The 24,257-nt window shown below is 37.5% G+C and overlaps 1 protein-coding gene across 1 annotated transcript; it reads right to left on the bottom strand.

Annotated features, from left to right (window-relative positions):
- Positions 1-3,072: 3,072 nt before the first annotated feature.
- srl (PGC-1 family member spargel) lies at positions 3,073-24,077 on the bottom strand. Its single transcript, XM_028172316.2, has 8 exons — positions 23,682-24,077; positions 14,837-15,054; positions 13,131-14,654; positions 10,690-13,058; positions 9,708-9,842; positions 7,698-7,838; positions 7,219-7,355; positions 3,073-6,486 (listed from the first exon to the last, which is right to left on the bottom strand). The coding sequence occupies exons 2-8, from the start codon at positions 15,050-15,052 to the stop codon at positions 6,323-6,325; spliced, it is 4,686 nt and encodes a 1,561-aa protein (XP_028028117.2). The 5' UTR covers positions 15,053-15,054; positions 23,682-24,077; the 3' UTR covers positions 3,073-6,322.
- Positions 24,078-24,257: the final 180 nt, after the last annotated feature.

The following is a 24,257-nucleotide window of genomic DNA, read 5'->3' as shown; positions in this document are numbered from 1 at the left end:
CTTCCGCAAAGAATTCAAGACCAAAGTTAGCCAAATCGGTCCAGCCGCTCTCGAGTTTTAGCGAGATTAACGAACAGCAATTCATTTTTATGTATATAGATTATACCTACTACGTAACATGTGAAGCTTTATTTCTAGCAGTAGATGCTTGGACTAGTTCGCGACTCGCCAACTGTTAAGTGGTTATCTAAGCCCGTGGATATACCGGCACAGACGCGTACAGCCGGCTCACCGCCCGATCCTCGGGCACTACACGCCACAGTCAGGACTGCCAACTACTGTCCCACCGAGCAAGTCGAAAGGCTTGGCATGTCTATAATAATACCACCTTTTCCACTCCTGAAGTTTTTATTTTTTTATTGTATAGATGGGTGGACGAGCTCACAGCCCACCTGGTGTTAAGTGGTTACTGGAGCCCAAAGACATCCACAACGTAAATGCGCCACCCACCTTGAGATACACGCTCTAAGGTCTCAAGTATAGTTACAACGGCTGCCACATCCTTCAAACCGAAACGCATTACTGCTTCGCGGCAGAAATAGGCAGGGTGGTGGTACCCACCCGCGCGGACTCACAAGAGGTCCTACCACCATTAATTACGCAAATTACAATTTTGCGGGTTTAATTTTTATTACACGATGTTGTTCCTTCACTGTGGAAGTCAATCGTGAACATTTGTTGAGTACGTATTTCATTAGAAAAATTTGTACCCGCCTGAGATTCGAACACCGGTTCATCGTTCAACACAAATGCATCGGACGTCTTATCCGTTAGGCCACGATGACTTCAACTGTGTTGATAGTTCAGCAAATGTTAAGAATTATACTGCTATTGACGGAAGAATAATACTAAATGATGTACGTCAGTGTTAGTCACCACCTGAGCTTAATGTGAGTGTCAGAACGGGAAACGGTGTCATCAGTGTGCTTAGTTCAAGTTTTTGAAGTGAAAACTTCTTTAGAATCGTTGTGATTTCAAACCGGATGCAACGGAAAAAACGACAGGTAAGAGACACAAATACAAAAATGTGTAGGATGAAGCCAGCAAAGAATGAGACAGAAATATACATACTATTTAATACAGCGCCATCTGTGAGATTTTTTAATACTAACGTGTGTATGAAAGCTCTTGTAGTGAATTTTAATTTAGGATTATACGTGAAATTAAAATATCAATTCACAGAGGGCGCTACATTACAATTATTTACTAATGACAAAATTTTACATATACTTAAGACGTTTAGGATAATTGTATTTTAATTTTGGAAGGTTTCACTTCTACCACGTGTGAATTGCACACATTTTGTATTTTTTTTAACGTTCTCGATAGCGTAAAAGTTAACTTAAATTTGTATGGAGTTGGAACAGCGCCCCTAGCGGCAAACAGTGCAAATGTTTCAATTTCATACCATTTTGAGTTAACTTTTACGGTATCGAGAACGTTTAAAAACTCGCACTAAGCACACTAAGACCGATAAATCTTAGGATATTAAAATAGTAAATGTCATAACATTTCTTAAATTGTAAAAATAAACCATAATCAATTCAAAAGTGTATTTTTTATAACTTCGTTATTTATAATGCACAACTGTTACGTGTAAAGGCATTTGAGTATTAAAATTAGTTATATAATGCGTTTATTTAGATTTCGTTCCTTAATTAAATTCTAATTGAGAGCGCGTTCTTAGTTTGTGTCGTGTGTTTGGCAATTGCTGCAAATAGACAGTTATAACTAAAGATACTGTTAGTTCGTTGTGTTTAAATGTCAATATACCTATTATATTGTTATAGAAAACTAGATGCACGCACGAGTTTTTGCGTAATAAGACCTCATTTTACAGATTCAAATACCTAGTTCAAAAGATAAAAATCTATGCCACTAACGCCATCTAGCCGGCGCTGATGTAACTTAATCTAACGTATATTTTGTATTTCCCTGCGTACTGCGTAAACTCACCCGGTCATCGTTCTCGTCGAACCCGTTACGACGAAGGGCTCGACTAGTAAATTAACCCATAGACACAGCCCACTGAGTTTCTCGCCGGACTTTCTCAGTGGATCGCGTTTCCGATCCGGTGGTAGATTCTGCGAAGCACTGCTCTTGAGTTGTTAGGTCTCCTTCGGAGGCGCTCGGGCAGCTGTTAGCAAATCTCACTCCTCTTGACTGAGCCTTTGCTCGCCCGCCTGTCCTGGTGAAACTGGAAAGGCCTCCGGGCCACGAGCAATTCCTCAATCAATCAAAAAAAAAATTGAACTTTTGTAACGTATGTATATGGTAGGTACCCAAAAAGAAAATATTGAATTATTCTACAACAATATCGTTAATATTTTTATGGCCTTAATAAGCAGGCGAAGTCCACGGCCAGTCTGGTTTTAATTGGTCGTCAGAGATCGCACCACGTGAATGAATACGGCGTTATTCGTTTTTCTTGTTGATTAATGAAACTTAATATCTCAATTGTGTAAGGAATTTTTCACCCTTAACGCTAGGATATCCGAGCTTGGCGGTGACATTAAACACGTTACGGTCACCGTCCTCGCCGAATCCGTCGCTTACTGCGAAGGGCTCGACCAGTAAATTAACCCATAGACACAGCCCACTGAGTTTCTCGCCGGATCTTCTCAGTGGGTCGCGTTTCCGATCCGGTGGTAGATTCTGCGAAGCACTGCTCTTGCTAGAGCCAGTGTTAGCAATACTCCCGGTTAGAGCCCCGTGAGCTCATCTACATGTCAAGAAGCTGAAATAGCCTCTCAAGGCTATCAGCATAGGGAAATAAAAAAAGACGATTCTTGCTAGCTTAAACATAGTATGATTGTTTTTTTGTTGCTTAAACGTCAAACTCACCGCCCACCTGGTGTTCACCTTGAAACTTGAACCAAATCTCAATTGCATAGTACAACGCCTGTCACACTTTTCAAACAAGCTACTACTTCGCGGCAGAAATAGGCTAAGTGGTGGTACCTACCCGTGCGGACTCACAATAGGTCCTACCACTAGTAAGATGTTTACGAAAATCCACATTCACTTGTACTAATTAATCATTTAGCCAGCGATTAAATAAAAATCAATAAATGTATTTAAAAATACTTTATTTCTCAACATTTTTACGTAAAAAAATCATTCTCACAATGTACTCTAATCGTTTCTTTTATGTAACATTTGACTTGAAATATTTTATACACGGTACACGAATATAGACTTTATCGCAAAGACACACTGTTCCAATTCCATTGAAGCGAAGCGCACCCAAACATTACCTAGTAAATTCGTTACTCAATAAATTGCAAACTTTTGCAAACGTGAAGTATGATTTTGCAGATGCCTTTGCCAATTTTCGAATAATGAACGTGAAAAAAAAATACATATACAGGTGATTGAATTATTTCAAATAAAAAAAAACTAAACACTTAAAACAAAACGAGGCCTTAATTATTACAATCGTTGATCTTTCGAGTATTTTCTACAACACGTTCCTTTCTTTAATCGTTTATTAACAAAATTTACAACACAATACGGATTCATTCGCAGACAACGTTCGTAATCCGAAAACGAAACCTCGGCTGCTGACGTACGTCATAAATGACAGCTGTCAAACCGTTTAGCAAATGAATCCGCTGAAATTTTCTTAGCGAATGCCACAATGCCTTTTTATATGATGAATAAAATCATTTCATGGGTATTCCACATTTTAATCGCCATACACATTTGTTTAATCACTTCCATATTAATCATTCATAGTGGATTCGCATCGAAACAAGACCTAAGCCTAACCATTAAAATTCAAAAACTTAAATCGTTTTAAGCTAACTTAAAAATAAAAGTATACAAAGTTTAATAAGTTACAATCACATAAGATAAAACGAACATCATTATTTTGACTAGGCTTTCATTGTATCGAATCGATTCGATGAGTCGATAGGGCGTCGCCGATCACGACACTCGAATAATCGATATTTCTTTAGTCTAGATTTAGGATACGCCAAAGACCGCACGCTACCGATATAATTTTTTTGTTTTTTTTTTTTAATAAAATTAGCAACGGTAACAAGTTTCGACATTGATAATGCGAGGCATCCTCCTTTGTCACTCGTCCTATCTATGAAGGAGACATAAGATCCGTTTCCGGAAATGCTCTTTGAAATATTACTAATTAACTGGTACTACGCGATCAGCTGCATTTTTATTTGATCAACTATTTTATATAGATAGACAAAAATATAAGTTTACCAAAATTCTCGATACCAAGGAAATGCGTAAACAATTGATGTTTTAAATGTACCGTACTATATTACCTCTTCTGCAAAATAGGAACAATACAATCCAATCATTTGGCACTTATGAATTTCGTGGAAGTTTTGGATTACATTTTTGACGATGAAAAAATAGCTAATTTACTTTTTAAGTCATATTCCCCGATCACGGCTATAGCGTTCTTGTATATAATCCAATAAATCGATACCGGGATAGAAGTATTCAAAGTTATTTTATTGATTAAAAAAAAACAAGGAAATAAAACTGTTAATTAATATCAGATACTTAAAACTATTTCGTTCTATGCAACATTTTAGAATAAAATTATAGTAAGTAATATTTTTATCGATTTCTTTGTTAACGTTAAATACATCGATTATGGTACATCACTATTATTTTTTTTAGTAAGGCAATAATGTCAAGCGTAATTCACTGTTTTTTTTTTAATTGGTTGTCTATATATGGGTTTTTTGTTCAATTCTAATACAAAGTTTTGATGTTAATATGTACATACATTTGAATACTAAATATGTGCGCTTACTGTGGTGTCTTCTGGCTTTTTTTGGGGCTTTCTCGAAAAGGCAAATTCGAAAAGCCGATTTCCAAAAAGTTCTAAAACAATTAGGTTTTATTCAGCTATTTAAAATATGAATCGTCACGGTTTATTATAGATAGTGATGGGATGATTTTTTTCGTTAGCTATCCTTGCACCGGTTGCTTAGTCGATATAGAAAAAAGGAAATTGGAAAACGTAAGTGAATTGAGAAATAACGAACCGACGGACAAAACGGTTAGCCACTATTCAACTTGATATATATGATTGTGATTCCCGATTCGTTAATTCTTAATAAAAAAAATCTTGAAAAGCTACGATTCTTACTTTACGAGACTTGTCTTGTTCTTTATTTTGTTTTATTTAAAAAAAAAACATAAAAGTAAAGCTTGGTTAGCAATGGTAACGGTTAGCTGTCGATTACAAACGAATATTTACATTAAAAACTTAAATTTTAAGAATAAAAACAACAAAAAAAAGCTACTGCAGAAATACGAGGTAGGCCGTCATTTTTACTTCTTGTTTTTTTTTCTATTTTTTAATATTTAATATTTACAAGTGTGTGTAATGCGGAAAAACAATTAAGACTACACAAGGACTAACTAAAGAAATGAGCAAAATTCACTAACGAAACACGTCTTTTTTTCGATTCGCCATTTGCCTTGACAGATGTCAAATCGGGCACCTGTCAGTTACGTCACTTTACTTCTATACTACGCGATTAGTATTTTGATTTTCCCAACAAACGAATCTAAGAACGATTTTAACGGACAAAACATAATGATATTATGATTTAAATCGTTAATCGATATTAATTAACGTATATTTTGCTTCACTTATGATATGATTTTTTTTTACATTTTCGATCTTAAATTATAATTTTATTTTTACAGGTACGTTTTCCTATTACATTCAAACGATCATTTACAAACGCAATTTTTAAACGGATTTATCGATTTAAAAAAAAATAACAATGTCTATAGAGCTTCGAAAACAAACACTTATAACATTCACTTCACATTCGTAACGCAACTAAAATAGAATCGATTATTTCGAATCAGTCTGTGGTGTGGCAACACTGATGCGTCGCAGCCGGGGCGACCGTGTTCCGCGGCAGAATCCGTGACGTCACAACGCTTTCGTCACAGCCTCGTCCCGGTTATCGCTGGCTAAATGCTAGCTCCGGTCCCGAACCCAGACCGGTCATCGTTCTCGTCGAATCCGTCGCTCGCGACGAAGGGCTCGACGAGTAAATTAACCCACAGACACAGCTCACTGAGTTTCGCGCCGGATCTTCTCAGTGGGTCGCGTTTCCGATCCGGTGGTAGATTCTGCGAAGCACGGCTCTTGCTAGGGTTCGTGTTAGCAACGTCGTCAGGTTTGAGCCCCGTGAGCTCACCTACTAGTTAAGGTTACGCTTATATAGCCTCTCAAGGCTCTCAGCTTAGGTAGGAAAAAAGAAAAGGGCTCAGAGCCAAACAGAGCACTCGTCCAGGGGAGTGTGGACCGCGGCGACCGTCAAGGCTTGGTGGCGTCGTCGCGCTTCTTGTCGCTCTTCCGCTGGCTCAGCTTCTTCTTCATCTCGAGGAGCATCTGCTCGAAGGACATGTCGTCGGTGCGCCGCGCCGGGATCGCGGCCTGACCGTGGAACGCGCTCTCCGTGTACTTTGCTTCGAGTCCGTCTGTCGAATAATAACATAATCACTGCATAGTATAAAACAAAGTCACTTTCTCTGTCCCTATATCTGTCTGTCCCTCTCTCTCTCTCTCTCTCTCTCTCTCTCTTCGATCGGTTCCTCACTGCTGAGGATCGTGACTCCGTCCGATTTCGTCAACCAACTGTCTCCATCGATCCCGCCCTATATCTGTCTGTCCCTACGTATGCTTAAATCTTTAAAAGTACGCAACGGATTTTGATGCGGTTTTTGTTAATAGATAGAGTGATTGAAGAGGAAGGTTTATAATAATATGTATAATAACATCCATTAAATAGTGGAGAAATCAATAATAAATTACAGTTTCCGAAGCGAAGCGAGGGCTGGTCGCTAGTATTTATATTTAAAAAAAAAGTCGAATAGAGAAACTCCTTTTCTTTTAAAATCGGTTAAAAAAGTTCTTTTTTTGTGTTCTTTCAAAATATCATTAACAAAACAACATCAACGTAAAATGGATCTTAATTTACGGATATTAGTGACCAAGGTCGAAAATGTGTGCGATTCACCGAGAGTGGATCCGGGAGATCCGACAAGACATGTTTTTGGCGACGGCAGCTTTGCTTTGCACCGTCGTCCGGATATGGGTCTCTTTCACTCGCAGTCTCACGCCTATACGTCTATCTCTTTCTAGAGTCGGTTTCTCGTTTCATCGAGTTTCAAATCACAGCAGTGCTATATAGGTTTGGCTCCAGTGCTCACCCAGGTCGGCGTAGCTCTGTCTGCAGAAGGCCCTCCTGCCGCCGAAGCCCACGTCGTACTGAGGGAAGGCGGCGGCCGCCTCCACCGCGCTCCACGCGTCCCTCGCCCTCTGGTACGTCACGAACCCGTAACGAGACCTATGAACGTCCGGAAATAACAAACCTTTTAGTATTTACGACTAGACAATCAACAGCACCCAAGGTTTTTTACTGGTGATAGGACGTCTTGAGTCCGCGCGGGTAGGTAGCACCGCCCTGCCTATTTCTGCCGTGAAGCAGTAATGCGTTTCGGTTTAAAGGGCGGGGCAGTTGTTGCTGTACGAGACTTTAGAAGTTAGAAATCATGTCTCGAGGTGTATGACGGCATTTACGTGGTAAATGTCTATGGAAACACAAAATTAATTTATAGTCTTATAAAAATATTGTAGATGTACAGACACATGCATTATTTTTCTTTTATTATTATATAATATTACATACCCATCCTCTTTGCTGTGAAGCCTGACTTCAATGACCGGACCGTATTTAACGAACTGACTCCGCAGGGTAGACTTCGTTATGTCCTTCTCTAACCTACCGACGAACACTATCCGTCTCTCTTCGACGGGCGTATTGCTGTCTCTGTTTAAGAAACAAGACATTTGTGTCAAAATATTTAATTATTTTAAACTAGCTATCCGCTTCGCTTCGGTAACTGTAATTTATTGCTGATCTTATTGAATCTTAATGGCAGATTTTTTTTCTTCTTACTTGACACGTATCGTTATATTTTGGGTAATTCACACCATATACATATTTATAAATTATAGCCTATGTTTTTTTTTTTTATTGCCCTTGTAGGCAGACGAGCATACGGCCCACCTGATGGTGAGTGGTTACCGTCGCCCATGGACTTCAGCAATGCCAGGGGCAGAGCCAAGCCGCTGCCTACCGCTTAATACTCTCCACAAGCCTCGTTTGAAGAAGGACATGTCATAGCGCTCGGGAAACACCGTGGAGGGGAGCTCATTCCATAGCCGGATGGTACGTGGCAAAAAAGACCTCTGGAAACGCACTGTGGATGACCGCAGTGGCTCCAGGTAGTATGGATGAACTCTACTCCGGTGGCGGGAGGTGCGATGGTAAAAACGAGATGCCGGTATCATCTCGAACAATTCCTCAGAGCACTCCCCATGGAACATACGGTACAAAATACAGAGGGAACCGAAGTCCCTCCGCAGACCCAGAGGTTCCAAACGATCCGTGAGACCGGGATTATCGACAATCCGAACGGCCCTCCTCTGTATGGAGTCAAATGGAAGAAGCTGGTATTTGGGAGCCCCGGCCCAGAGATGGGAGCAGTACTCCACGCGAGGCCGGACTTGTGCTTTATAAAGCAAAAGCCTTTGTCCAGGCGTGAAGTACCGCTTCGCTCTGTTGAGGACTCCCAGCATTTTGGACGCCAACTTGGCTTTGCCTTCCAAATGACTCCGAAACTGGACATCGCTCGAAATGTCGACCCCAAGTATCCCAATACTCTCGGAAGGTTGCAGGGATACTCCTTGGAATTGCGGCGCCATGACAAAGGGGTCCTTCTTCGCAGTGAACGCGCAAACTGTCTTTAACGGGTTGAATTGAACCAAGTTCAATTCACGCCTATGTGTTATTCTGTTACTTCTGTTAGGCTATATTATTGTGAAGTTTCATCAGAATCCATTCAGCAGTTTTTAAGTGAAAAAGTAACAAACATATGTACGTTCTTACAAATTTTTACTTTTCTAATATTAGTAGGGTTACCGTGGATTTCTCATTTACAAGGTAACTAGGTTTAAGGGCCTCGGTAATGGGCCCCGACTTTGTGGGGTCATTCATGACATTCGTGACAGTTACCATTTAACACCGGCTAAACATTAATATGGTCATCTACCATCGGGAATAGTCATAATAATAAGGAAGCTATGGCTACTCCCCGAGGCCTAAAAGGGCTTTGATCTTGCAAGTCAAGTCGTTAAATCACATTACATTGCTTACTCTTCAAAAGCAGGTAATTATGTCATATTCCAGCAATGTCTTTGATATATTTTTTAATATGTATTGTATTTATATTCCAATAATATCATTTATTTATATTATAAAAATAGGAAACAATTTTTGAATACTCTACAGTTTTGTAGATACAGGCGAGATTAAGCAAAATATTATTACTGGTGGTAGGACCTCTTGTGAGTCCGCGCGGGTAAGTAGAGCGGGTAAGGTAGGCAATAATGCGTTTCGGTTTGAAGGACGGGACAGCCGTTGTAACTATACTGAGACCTTAGAACTGATATCTCAAGGTGGGTGGCGCATTTATGTCATAGATGTCTATGGGCTTCGGTAACCACTTAACACCAGGTGGGCTGCAAACTGGATGCACCATCCCACAGCATGGATGGACCATCTAAGCAATAAAAAAAAACAATAGAAGTATTTTAATCATATCTTTGAAAAATAAGAGATACATTCGATGCATACCTATCCTCAGAGCTGTAGCTCCTGTAAGCTTTCTTCGTGTAGTTCTCGTCTGGTTTGTAAGTGCTGGACGAGCGCGGCGAGTTTGCGGACTTGCGGGAGCTACTCGACGAACTGCTGGAAGACGATGATGATGAACTGGAACCACAAAAGACAGGAAACGTAAATAAAAAAAAAAATATAATTCAACCGGCAGAGAAGCCACATTGTTTTCTCGCATTAAAACTGTATAATCTCAAAACTTACTAATTTCACAGGAGAGTGTTTTAAAGGCTTAACATATTGTGATATTATTAATTTTAATCATCTTTGCAACATTTTTTTTTTATTTTTTTACCAATTACATTATCTGTCTATTAAAGTAAAATAAAGGTATGTATTAATTTTGTTAATAGTAGTCAAAACAAAGGTAAACTAAAAAAACTAAACTAAACTGCGCTCTTTTGACACAGTATTTATGAGAAAAATGATGGGTTTGGTGATACCAAATGATTCCGCATATTAACTAAATTTCGAATATTTTAGGAAATGGTACACTTATAACATTGGAGGAAGCTGGTGCAAAAACTGGACCAAGGTGGTCACGACCCTCAGTAATGAGGAAACGACAAAGAAGAAGAAGAAGACACTTTTAATGCGAAAAGACGACATGATAAGGTTTCAATATATTTCCATAGAGCTTATTATACGACTTATATGTTACATTAATGGAAGAATATAATGAAATATTCTAAACAGATAGAACATATTATACTTTTGAAATAAAATGTAAATCATTGAATGGTCAGTACCATCTCATCTATGAGCCATAACCAGACTGACTCTCCCTCGACCACGATTTTGTTTATAATTATTACAGTATTGTCTACACCACGGTACCAACAAATGCCGGTAGATGCCGCCGACCAAATCCAGTAACCTTGGTATCGTATAAATTACTGCTTGAATGCCCTCATTCATACCACATAAATCCTATTTAACTCACCTAGATGATGAATCAGAGCTTTCGGACACAGTAGATTTCCTAAGTGGAGGTGTGGCCGAGTTAAGTTTTTTCTCATTAACATTGTTATTAATCTGAGGACTCGATTTTGGCCTTTTAATTGGCGTCAACGACCTACTTCTCGGTCTGGATACCGATTTTGATTGTTTTTCTTTTTTAGCTGAAGGAGATCTCCGTCTGCGGGAGCTTGATCTGCCTTTCCCAGTATAAGGTGAATCCGAACGTCTGAAGCGCTTGTATCTCCCTCTTGAACGAGATCTGCTCTTGCTTATAGATCTGTGCCTCCTTCTCCTGCTCCTAGACCTCGATCTCCGTCTATGTTTGGCGTCGTATCTCTCTTTGGACCTAGAACGTCTAGAATCTTTTTTCTCTATCCTATCTGGTCTAGATTTGACAATATCAGTCTTTTCTTTCCTCTTAGTGCTGTTATCGCTCGACACCGACATGTCACTGTCATTTCTCCTTCTGTTTGTGTTATCTGTAATTGATTCACTTTGGGCTGGTATCGGATCGGTTTGAACTACGCTACTGGAAGACTTTGGTTTCCTTCTACCTTTGACCAAGTGTAAGATAACTTTATCTTCTCCGTGCTCAGCTTTGGGATCATAGTCACGGATTATGGACACAGAGGCGACTGTTTGTTCTTTGTGCTGTGGGGATTTAGATTTGCAGCGTCTAACTTCATGTGGCTTTTCAACTATTTCGCCTGGGGCCTTTTTCATGACCACGTCTTGTATACTAGCAAATAGCGAATTACTAGATATCTTAGTTTCGACTTGTTTCTCGACGCTTTTCAATGTCGCGGTAATATCTTTGTACCTGTCCTTGTCGATTTTTGATTCGTGTTTGCAATCATCGTTTAGATTCCGTTTGTCTTTCTTCACACTATCAAAAACGTTTTGCTTCAAAACGTGATCAGATTTCTTAATTTTAAAGTTAATTAGACATTTAGAGCCTTTTGGTGGTGAACTGGATTTTCGTTTTTCAGCTTTTATCCTCTTTTCAGCGTCCATTTCTTTGAATACGTTTTCATCAGTATTAACACCGACGCTGACTAAAATGATCTCTTCGTAATTAGGTGATAGTTGCGGTTTTACCGGCACAGGTAATGCTTCGGGGGCAGTCATCTTAGATATTTGCAACATCTCATCCTCACTGATCAGAGGTTTCAATTCAAGAATATCGACTTTTGGAATTTTACTCATGACAATATCTTCATCTCGCTTCCTCATTGCTTCGGCTTTATGCTTTCTCGAATTCATGAGTATCTTTCTAGACGCTTCTTTAATAGGATCGAATATTTTCTTGGGCGCTTCGTTTTGAGTTTTGTGCGTGTTTGTGTTGTTGGTGTTCGGAGGTGTCCGAGGTACAGCGTACTTCAGCTTATCTAAGCAAGATGGACTCGGCATGTCCGGGAATATGGCCTCGGGACTGACCGTCGTCGAACTATTGTTCGAACTCACACCTCTCCGCAATTTATACTCTTGAAGGTTTAGCTTTTTCTTCTTCAGTGGTTGTTCCAATTCTTTCTTGATAGCCTCTTCCGCGATTTTGGTCATCTCTTCGTCAAACGGCCTTTTCTCTGCTTTGACTTGAATCACTTGAGGTACTTGGACATCTTGCTTATTACTAAAAAGTGCTGTATAAAAATGTTCCTCTTTTGGACGGGATTCTTCCTTAACAGTCACAGTCTCTGTGTTACAATTTTTTTTGTTTTCGTGCCTATCTACTTCTTTAATTTTTTCTTGCTTAATATTTACAGTTTTACTAACATCGTTACATTTTTTATCACTAACACTAGACTTACACTTTTCTAAGTTTTTATCTTTCTGAGAGTCTTTAAAATCACAGTTCAATATTACTTCAGATTTATTTTTAATTGTTAACTTAATGCTACCGTTCGTTTTTTGACTACTCGGAGTATCACTAGCTTTTGAAGCTTTTTTAGAAATCACAGTATTTTTATGTTTATCTTTGACACTTTCTTCGGGCACAACGTGTGGAGGCGAAAGTTTTTTACGACAATTAGACTGAACGGGCGACTTTATAGGTTGCTTTATGACTTTTTTCCGCAAGTTCACGTCGTCACTTTGATTAGTCACTTTTTTTTGTTTATTGTCACTTTTTTCCGTTTCCTCGTCACTGCTCAAATGGTAAACTACTTTTTTGTTTTTGCACGACCTGTGCCTCGAGTTGAGTATTCGACTGTTGCTGGACAGCACCTCGGGTTTGAGAAGACTCTGTCCGCCCCTCACACTAGGGAGACTGTGTCGCTTTTTCGAAGAGCAGTAATCGTGGTCAGAGTGAACCGGGCTAGGAGACCTTATCACCTTGTTTATGGTCGACGGCATCTGCAATACGTTTAACTTTTGAATACATTTCTTTAATGTACCCAATGGGTAATTAGATAGGAAAGTACTTACCAGTATTTGCCGCATTTTGTTCTTGTTCAGCTGGACACCGGCATCTTGCAGCCGCATGCCGTTGGTCAGGCTGTATTTCGATGATTTAGGTTTCTCCTCCGCCTTAACAACTGTCCTCTTCTTTGTGTTCAGTTTCTCTGTAGCCTCGAATTGTTCTAACAAGGAATTCAAGTTGTTGGCTTCCAAAACTGGTATAGAAGAATCATTACATGATTCGACGTCAACGAAATCGTCAACTTCGATTTTTGATTCCACCTCCTTTTTTATCTTTGTTTTTTCTATACAAAAGTCTAGAACAGTTGGTGTGACGACTGGTACTGGTGCCACCGGCTTCCTCTTCAAAATAACTGGAGGTTCAATTTTTGTTGTTACAATTTTAACTTTTGGAATCGCAGGTTCAATTTTTGGCTCGAGCGGTTTCTCGATTTCCATATCCTGATGACTAAGATCATCTTCGTACCTCTCGGATTCTTTGTGTTCCGTTTTGCTTGTGATCAGGAAGCTGTTTATGTCATCATCGGTCAACGTTCGTGGCATATCATCGCTTTTGTCGGTAAGATCAGACTTGTCTTTATCATTGTCGAATGTGAGATCCGACAGGTCTAAGTTTAGATCTTCAAAACTTAGGCATGTTTTAGTATCGTCTATGTCTAATATACTCTGCATGGGTGACTGTGGAACTGAGCAAGATTTCTGTATGCTCCTGAATTTAGCATAAGACATATCCTCTAGGAGATATCTCTTCAATTCCTCAATGTTAGGTAGCACCTCCAAATCATTGATGGAAACGTCTCCATTGTTCTCAGGCTTCGAAACTGATGCAGTCGCTTCGGGCGTTCCCACTGTCTCTGTTTTAACGAAAAACTCGTCCACATTAGGAAGAGGCTCTTTCTTAATTGGTTCTTTGACAAGAAATTCGTCAATGTTAGGTGTTATTTCAGGAATCGACTGCGCCGGTTTGGTTTTAACAAAAAACTCATCGACATCAGGTATCGGCGTCGGTGGTTTTTCTTTGATGAAATATTCATCGACATCATTCACGACCGGCTCGTCTGTATTTAGTATGCTACCGTTCTTGAGTAAAAACTCTTCCACATTTGATTCGATTGGCGTCGACAACATGTCCATGACACGCCTCCTTATATCAGTAGCTGGTTGTACAAAGTTAACTTTGTAGCTGTTATCTTCCTCCACAGCCTCAGTTTCATTTTCATTTACATTATCAGAATCTTTCTCTTCGTCTGATGATGCTTCGAGTAAATCTAAATCTGGGTTGACAGTATATACCGTGATGACATCGTAATCATGTCCTTCAACAAGCGTATCATCGCTTCCTACAATTGCGGCATGCACATTTCTTAACCCTGGAGCTATCGCCTCCTCATCATCATCGTCGTCGTCGTCCACGTCAACGTCTTCCACGTTGATTTCCTGCACGACAATGTTGTCTTCATCATCAAGGTCTTCATCGTGAGAGCTTTCTTCATCAGATGTTGTGTCGTGGCTTGTTTGTGTTGTGTTTATCTGAAAAATAAATCCTTTCATGAATCGCAGCCGCCTTCTTTTCATTGTTCAAGTACATTTTTGATTTCAGAAATAGAAGACACGTCAGCTCGAAATTTACCTCACGTTCCTCAATACACAGCCCTGCAAGTTTACTGAATTATTAGTCTTACGTGAACCAGGTTAAGGATTAAGCTACCTACCACCTGATTCTGGCACCAGTCGTCAACGTTGCTGTCGTCAGAGCGCGTTCTATCCGCGTAAGCGCCATGCTGGGCCGCGATACGAGAATAGTCCGGGCTGTTGTGATTGTAGCTGCCCTCCGATGAAGAAAGGGAATCGCTCTTCGCTCTCATCACCTTGTGACCGATCGTCCGGTACCGTGCCTGGTGATATGTGTTCAGTATGTGGGACTCCATGTCTGGAACGAGATATTTTATCATTACTTTCGGATCACCCTATTATGAGAAATGGTAATACATGTATATACATTTTTTTTCGAAATACCCAAACGTAAAAGACAAATATCGATAAAATCTAACATTCAGATTTTGTTAATTTGCATTATTACGGGTGCATGTGACTAAGAGCTGTATGGAAACGGTAGTGCAAGATAGAGGGGGAAGAGATCGACCGAAGAAGACATAGATGCGAGTGTGTGAATGACGATATTAGAGAGAGAGGAGTGAGTGTTGGATGACGGCTGATAGAAAAGAATGAAAGAGAAAAATTAGCTGTGCCGACCCCACCTAGGGATGGGATAAGGTGGAGAAAACGAACCAGCATTAGGGTGCTGAGGTGCTTTGAGCTTATATAAGCCTCAGATATACCTCCACTGTGCTTATAAGCCTTATAAAGCATATTCTCATTGACGACAAACTAATGATGCCACGACAGGTCTTGAGGACCACAGGTTTTGAGTCCATAGTAGATTAGCATTAACTTTATGCATCCCCTTCAAAATCAATTTTATAACAAAGTACAACTCTCGAAATATTCTTGCGCCGAGAAAAGACAAAACTGTGAGGCCTAAGATTTTCGTGTTAATATTTCGAGCAAAAAATTTACTTTTGTGGCTCAAAGGAGCAACTATCGTTCTTATACGATTGTCGTACTTCTGAGAATGGTATTTTTTTATATCCCTACAATATGTGTGGAGGCTATATATAGCCTCTGGTTCCTTTTTATTTGTATAAACGAAACACGCGATTTTAAACCTTAATCTCATCGCATATGGATTGAAAATGAACGCTTTGCAGCTGAAATAGAGATTATGGTACGAACTAGTAAATGTTTGCTTCAGAGACACAAGCATAATATCTACACGTCCCTATTAACTCGTCAATTTATTTATTAACATTTAAAAATGTCTATCGGGTCAAGAATTTACTGGCAAAAAAATAACATTCTAGTTATTTACAATTTATTCTATTTCCAAAATGAATAGAAGATAAATGACTTTTAAACATCAAGGTACACACACTAGACATTCAGTAAAATAAATATAAAACAACTGCTCATTATATGTACATTGTTTTTGGGATAATTATGATGTAACATTATTTAGTTTCTCTGATAACTAAACCAACACGTCATACTATACATAACGTGACCATTTTTATTTTCGTGTTAAGCGAGACGCCTACGAAATTTTGGTATATAAATAAATACATATATAGGGTATGTCGAGGTAAGCTGTAATATTTAAGTAAGTGGAAAATTAAAAATCATTTGAAATAATTTATTATGGTATCTTACCCTCATTGACACCTTAATTCTTACACCAACCAACTTGCCCTTAAAATAATATTTATAAATAATTTCGCAAAAAAAAGAAGCTACTTTTCTACAGCAAAATTAGAGTTACTTTAGTATGTATTTTATAATACAATAAGGATTTGGGATAAGTAATCATCATCATCTCAGCCTGTCTACTGTCCACTGCTGAACATAGGCCTCTCCAACTGATGTCCAGTGCGGCCGGTCCGTTGCCACCTGCATCCAACGTGACCCAGCAATTTTCACCAGGTCGTCGGTCCATCTGGTAGGTGGCCGTCCCACACTGCCTTTGCCAGTACGTGGTCTCTACTCGAGGATCTTTCTGCCCCATCGGCCGTCCGATATTCGCGCTATGTGGCCTGCCCACTGCCACTTCACCTTGCTAATCCTACGGGCTATGTCAGCAACTTTGGTTCTTCTACGGATCTCCTCATCTCTGATTCGATCTCGTAGAGAAATACCAAGCATAGCCCAGTCCATCTCGCTGCGCGACACTAAGCTTCCTAAAAAGATACCTTGTGAAGCACCACGTCTCGGAGCCGTAAGTCATCACTGGCAACACACATTTAAGTAAGTATATAAGTATAAGGAAGGAAGGGATAAGTAAGTATTTGGTAAATTTCTAATAAACACATGCGCAACAGATAAATGAAAGCGGGACATTTTTGTTTTCGTTGGGGACAGCGGGACGGACAGCCTGAGAGCGGGACAATCTCGCCCTTTCTTTTTCCCTACCTAAGCTGATAGCCTTTAGAGGCTATATCAGCGGAACCTTAACTAGTAGGTGAGCTCACGGGGCTCAAACCTGACGACGTTGCTAACACGAACCCTAGCAAGAGCCGTGCTTCGCAGAATCTACCACCGGATCGGAAACGCGACCCACTGAGAAGATCCGGCGAGAAACTCAGTGGGCTGTGCCTGAGGGTTAATTTACTCGCCGAGCCCTTCGTCGCAAGCGACGGGTTCGACGAGAACGGTGACCGGTGCTTGAGGTAACTAAAAGCACTCTATCTCGCCCAAAGCGGGACGTATGGTCACGTTGACTATACAGGGCGTCCAGCTGCTATGCGACGCAGCGGAATCTACTATTTGTACGACCACAGGTATTTTTTGCTATATATGGCATAAGGTTTTTTTTTTCCTACCTAATCGTTGGTAGCCAAAGAGGCTATTTCAACTTCACGCGGTAGGTGAGCTCACGGGCTCAATCTGAGAGATATATTTTTCTTACCTAAGCTGAGAGCCTTGAGTGGCTATTTCAGCGTAACCTTAACTAGTAGGTGAGCTCACGGGGCTCAAACCTGACGACGTTGCTAACACGAACCCTAGCAAGAGCCGTGCTTCGCAGAATCTACCTGAGAGAATTGCCAACACTAGCCCTAGCTGAATATGCTACCGGATCGGAATCACGACCCACTGAGAAAGTCCGGCAAGAAGCTCAGTGGGTTGTGTCTATGGGCTAGTTCGGAAGTCGAACCATTCGTTGGAGTCGACGAGTTCGACGAGGATGATGACCGGGTAAGGTTATGAAAACAAGGACTAAAAAATAGTCAAAAAAAGCCGAAAAATTATTTTTTTCAGAACCTTATCTGGATTTATATCTGATAAGCGACTCCCACAGCACTTAAAAACAATAAATGAGAGTATTATTTCGTTAGATTTTAATAATCACAGAAATAATATAAATAAGTACTTTTTTTATTCATCATCATCATTATCATCAATGAAAATACCTTAATTATTACACTGTAATCTTGCATGATACTAAAACGGAAATAAAAATTATAACCAGAATCGAATAATTACATAGCAAAAGAAAAAGAAATACATAATTACAAGAGAATTAAAGAATTTTACTACAAAGATCATTTCAGATTTCCGTGTAATTTGAAATTTAATTCAATGTAAAGATAAAATTCATGTGGTAAACAAAATGTTTGATTGTGTATTAAAATTTCATAAGTATTAAATAACAACCATGTTTTGAAGTAAACTAATATGTTGGGTGACGCAAATGTTAAAAAATCATGTGTTTACATTATTGGATTCACCTATACTGAATGAAGAAATCCATATTGATATTAAATTTCACTGGTTGATATAAATGTATTACAGAGACTATTCTGATTAGTTAAAATAAATGAAATATATCCACAGTGCATTTGTCTCAATGGGAAAGCTGGGCCATCTGATTGTTTCATAATTACTGTAACTTATAGATACACAACTTAATCTACGCTAACCACACTGGACTCATAGGAATAAGTATGTTTATATTTAATTTTTTTTTTATTCTTACCTATGCTGACGGCCTTGAGAGGCCATTTTAGCGTAACCCTAACAACTAGGTGAGCCTCCGGTGCTCAAACCTGGCGACGTTGCTAACATAAACCCTAGCAAGAGGAGTGCTTCGCAGAAACTACCGACGGATCGGAAACGCGACTTACTGACCCGTCGAGAAACTCAGTGGGCTGTCTTTGGGTTAATTTACTCGCCGAGCCCTTCGTCGCAAACGACTGGTTCGACGTATCAAAACCGAACACTACCTCAGAGTGGACTCAACCACATCCCGCCAAGGGGAGATATTTGTATAATGTCTTTTCCAGGGTTATGGATGTATATTAAATATATGTATGTGTATAATAAAAATCTTACATTTATTTCCGTTATCTGATACCTGTAACACAAGTTCTTTACGAACTTATCACGGGACCAGTTAACGTGGCGTGATTGTTAGTAAATATTAAAAAAAAATATTAATATTAATTAGACAATTTGTTCAATAGCATCTTAAACGATAATAATGTAATGAAAAATAACTCAAAGCTAACATGAATGACATGTTTGAGTCCTATAAGGTTTTCGATTACATCTGGAAGTGCTGATTAAAGCTTTTAAATATAGACATTTGGACATTGAAGCTTCACATTATTGTTGATCACTTCAATCAATATCTGATATTAAATGAAAGTACAATTTCCCATGAAGAAACTACAGTTGAAACAATTTTCTGTTAACAGATTGTTATTGAAACGTCTTTATTACTAAATATGACCAATAGGAGCAGACTTTTTTTAGTACACTTTTATTAGCTTCAGAGATAATATGTACTTATGTTTGTAACGGAGTCTTTGAACATGATTTTGACCCCCTTCAAAACGTCGGATTAACTCGAAATTTGGTATACTTATTAAGGACCGATGACAATTCAATATTTAAAAAAAAATAAAGAAAAAAATATTGAAAAAAATTGAAATTCAACTAAAAATGAAAAACAAATAATAGTTTAAAAAAACTAACAAAATACGCTTTTATAGAAAATCCAACTAAAAAATAGAAAATAAATTTTTATAAATATGAATTAAAAATACTTAGTGTATGAAAAATTATTTTATTGTAAAAAAAGGGTGGGGTGCATGGTATCAGTAGTTATAAATATTTTATGAACAGATATGAGCAGAAGGGTTATTTTGATAAAATCCTGAAAGGCACCCCACCACTTTTTTACAATAAAATCATTTTTTCTTACAATATTTTTTATTTAAATTTATTAAAAAAAAAATTTTTTTTTTAATTGGAGATTCTATAAAAGTGTATTTTGTTAGTTATTTTTAAACTATTATTTATTTGATATTTTAGAGCCAAAGCCATAATATTTTGATAAATACTCATACTTTAAAAAAAAATTAGATCTTTCTTGACATTCTTGTCAGCTTTGTCAGTCATCAGTGATGTAAATGACATAAAGCAAAAAATAAAAATTAAAGAGTAAAAAAAAATACCTCAAGAAATTAGAAAAGGTAAATATTCATGTCTGGTTTTGTGAATAACATTTTAATAGAGATAGTCAATTCGTTTTTTCAAAAGGAAGAAGCCCGTTTCTTGTGATCCACTTATTAATAATACCTACATCGTTTTCATTCATCTTTAAATACTGACATTTTAAAGAATTGAAACTTATTCTGTTGTTATTAACCTCTTCCACTGTTTTTTTCTAATCACTGATACTTTTTATTAAAACTGAACAAATATATAATGGGTTAATAAAAAAAAAAAACAATAAGTCAATATAAAATTTTGTAACCTTTTATATTACTAAAAACTTTAAACCATTTAAATTACATACAAGTATTTATTTATTATTAGTATTTATTTATTTGCTTATAAAAATCAATGCCATATGTATGCTTGTGCTGAGAACAACATATTAAGCTATAAACGTTTATTGAAAAATACACAGCGCATTGTTCATATTGTTAATTTTTTTCATCATTAAGTATCAAGTCCATTTTTAATTTCAATTAATTGAAGGTCTGATATTATACAAGGCATAGAAATTGATTTTCTGCATGTATATAATAATAATACTAAATAGTGATATAATTTAATATTAATGCAATTAATATTAGATTTATTATAAGACAAATTTAAAGTAATGTTAAGGATTTAAGATGTAAATGGAAGAATTAGCAATAAATAATAAGGGTACATCCTCAAAAAGAAAATACTTTGCTCAGTAAAAGGTTAATTTTATATTTTAATTTTTGCTTAGCTTAAAAAATGTAATCATTTTAAAACATGATATTTTGTTATTCATATTATATTACTCCCAAAATTATTGTATTCAAAATTTATTGGAACTGCTCGAAAAAGAGGCATGCAATGATTAAATAAAAGTAACAAGTTCAGAAGCAATCTATCAATTTATCTTATCAAACATATTGATAAATAACTGTAACTAGTAGCTTGGGTTTGTATGCATAATTCTACTATAACACTACATTCAGGGACGTCTTAAACTAGGATGGGGCCCTTGGGCACACAAGAATTTGAGGCCCTTTAGGAAAGTAAAAAAAGCAGATTATAATAACATTTTTTTACTGAGTATGAGACCATTTATTATAGGTAATCAAATACAGTATGATATAATATGTCATTAATGATATTAGAATGTTGCTGGTTTTTTGGTTACGATTTCGATAACGGTTTCTTTCGGGATTTCTGTTGAGCAAAATCTTCTATTATAGGCATAGTATATGCCTTGTAAATACCTTCTGATTACTGATATGTGAAAAAAGTGTAATGTGCCAGACAAAAATGTTTTGAGAATAAACGTGTGAGAGAAGTTGTCGGTCTTTTGGGGCCCCCTGAGAATGGGGGCGCTGGGCACGGGCCCGGTGTGCCCTTATGGTAAAGACGGTATTGACTACATTCAAAGTTATTATCTGTAAGTTCAAAGAAAGAAGAGAACAAATCACTAGTTAATTAAAACACAAACAGAAAATTTAATGTCTATGGATCAGTTGAAGAGTGTCAGTTGAAGCAACTTAGTTTACCGCAAATTTTAGAAATAGATATAGATTTGAGGCTGCAATTCTTCTTCTTGCCCTTATGTCACATTCTATGGGGTCAGCACAGCATTTTCTCTTATCACACTGCCAATAGATTTGGCCAGTTTTACTATCAGCCAGTTTTGGTGCTGCATTTATTTAACTATTTATTTACTGTTGTGATGTTTTATGAGATAGCAGATATTCCGCAGAAAACTTAGAATCGAAATTAAGAAATGTCCATATCAGTAAGTAACGGTTGTATATGTAAGTAATGTATGTGTTTTTTTTAAATAAGGTATTATTAATAGTACACCGCAACATACCTGCTGTATCTTTATCTTTTCCAGAATTTATGTTAATGAAATGGTTGTCTGGAAGAAATCGCTTTTAGTGATAAGATCACCTATTGCACAAATGTATTTACTTATCAACTGTCTTTTTAATGTTGTGTTTTGATGTGCAATAAAGTATATTATCTCTCTCTCTCTCTCTCTCTCTCCAAGAAAAAGATTATAATAGAATATTCTTTAGTTAGCAAAATAGCTGGCGGCAATTGGTTGCCTCATGCAGGGGCATGTGTGAGGTAACTTGCTTCTAGACTGTAATTCTAAGACAGCTTCTTAAGGGTGGAAGACCTATGTAACCACAAATATTTTTCAATATTTATTGTTAGATACATATTTATCTGAGTAGAGGAACTACTTTTTAAAATGTTACATAGGCCTTGACTACTTAAAAGCCATTTTCTTTTTTGGATCAAAACTAGTTTTTTTTTCTCATATACTTTTAAATAGAATGTTCCAATTTGACAGTAAAATTGAATAAATAAAATTTGATTGTAAGTATGAGTTATGTGATACCATTACACGAGTGTTTCGTTATAAGTTATCAATATTTTCATTTTGGATAATACTGAATGTTTGCGTAAAACAATAAACAATTTTAACTGATAACAACAATCACTGATTAGAAAGTTACAAATCAGATATTTGTGAACATTGTAATTTTGAGTTTCTTTCTTCTTTCTATTTCTATTATTGTTCTTAAAATATATATTTTTATTGCCTATTTATAAGATTTATGCTTTAAATATACCTAGATCTAACAAGTCTAAGTCATGACAGGCAAGACATTTCATACAGATTTATTTAATATATAGATTTTATATAGAAGACTATTGTTTTTGTATTCAAAATAGACCATGTGAATTTACAATCTCTGGTTAGACCAATATTGTAGAACGATTACAAATGCAGCTTGTTTTCACACTCAAAACTGTTAACAATCTATTTGATGGACATTGTTTACAATTTAATGTAAACACACATCACATCCCCACACTAAGCCCAAGTATAATCAAGATTCGCGTTATCACCGACTCGGCTCCTAATCCGATGACATGTCACCGAACGCGATAAGGACCAAAATAATCTGTCATAACCATGTGTGAAAGTAAGCGAATCACGTGATTAGCGAGTAAATCGCGCGTATCGGACACGGGCAGGGTTAAAAACACCTGAACAACCACGATGTGGAGCGCTCTGAGACAAAGTAACGGTCCGCCCGTCGAATCCGAATAGCTTGCAAAAAATGCACCGATTAACAACTAACTTTTAGGTTAGGTTCTCATACAATGATTTTCAGCGTCGTAATATTGTTTTGATATTACGAAAGTTATATAAACAGTGATCTAAGATATTTCAAAAGTTTTAAGAGTGTTTTTAAGCTATTAAACAAAAAACAAACAATACTGGCACGACATAATCACCCGCGCAAACCTAACCTTGATTTAGCCTGCCCGATAGTTTTGTAGTTCAAGGTCTAATGAAAAAACTGAAAAGTCACATGAAGCAGTTACACAAACAAAATTGAAACATCATTGCGACCCGCGCAGAAATCTATTTTAAGACAAACAACAGACGAAAAAAGCACTAACCTTACAACCTCGACCGACTGCTTTATCCATGTAACTATTTTTTCGGCAATCACAAGCCGATAACACACTAAACAGAACACAGAATTCACACTTATATGTTTATAAACACTTTTAAAACACAGCACACTAAAATTATACAAGTATATTCGTAAAAATCAACACTTTTCACAAAACATCACATGCGAACTTCACGACAGCAAAATCTTTGTGTTGCTACTGTTCAAAATCTAAAGTGTCAAACTGACATAAAGGTATTGCTGACTAATAAAAGAGCACCGTATCTCCGGTGGGACGATGAAGTCGCACCCGTCACTATACTGCCATACAATTTTAGAGCAGTAAATTAACGCGTTCAGACTTCTGATACCTAGAACGAACTGAAGCAGACTGAAGACTGCAATAAGGAGTAAACAATGCTAAAAAAAATTACGCCGTGCTACCCCCACTCCTCCGCACATGCACATAATAGATACCAATCCGTCCCAACCCCAACTACCTGAGTAGTTATTGTAATTAAAACAATTTAAACTTCGACGCAGATTCTTTGAAAGTCTTATTGTTTTCACTACAACAGAA

This window comes from Bombyx mandarina, chromosome 26, assembly GCF_030267445.1.
Source record: "Bombyx mandarina strain Sakado chromosome 26, ASM3026744v2".
Lineage (NCBI taxonomy): Eukaryota > Metazoa > Arthropoda > Insecta > Lepidoptera > Bombycidae > Bombyx > Bombyx mandarina.
The sequence above is the reverse complement of the archived record's forward strand: the minus strand, read 5'-3'. Positions and strand labels throughout refer to the sequence as shown.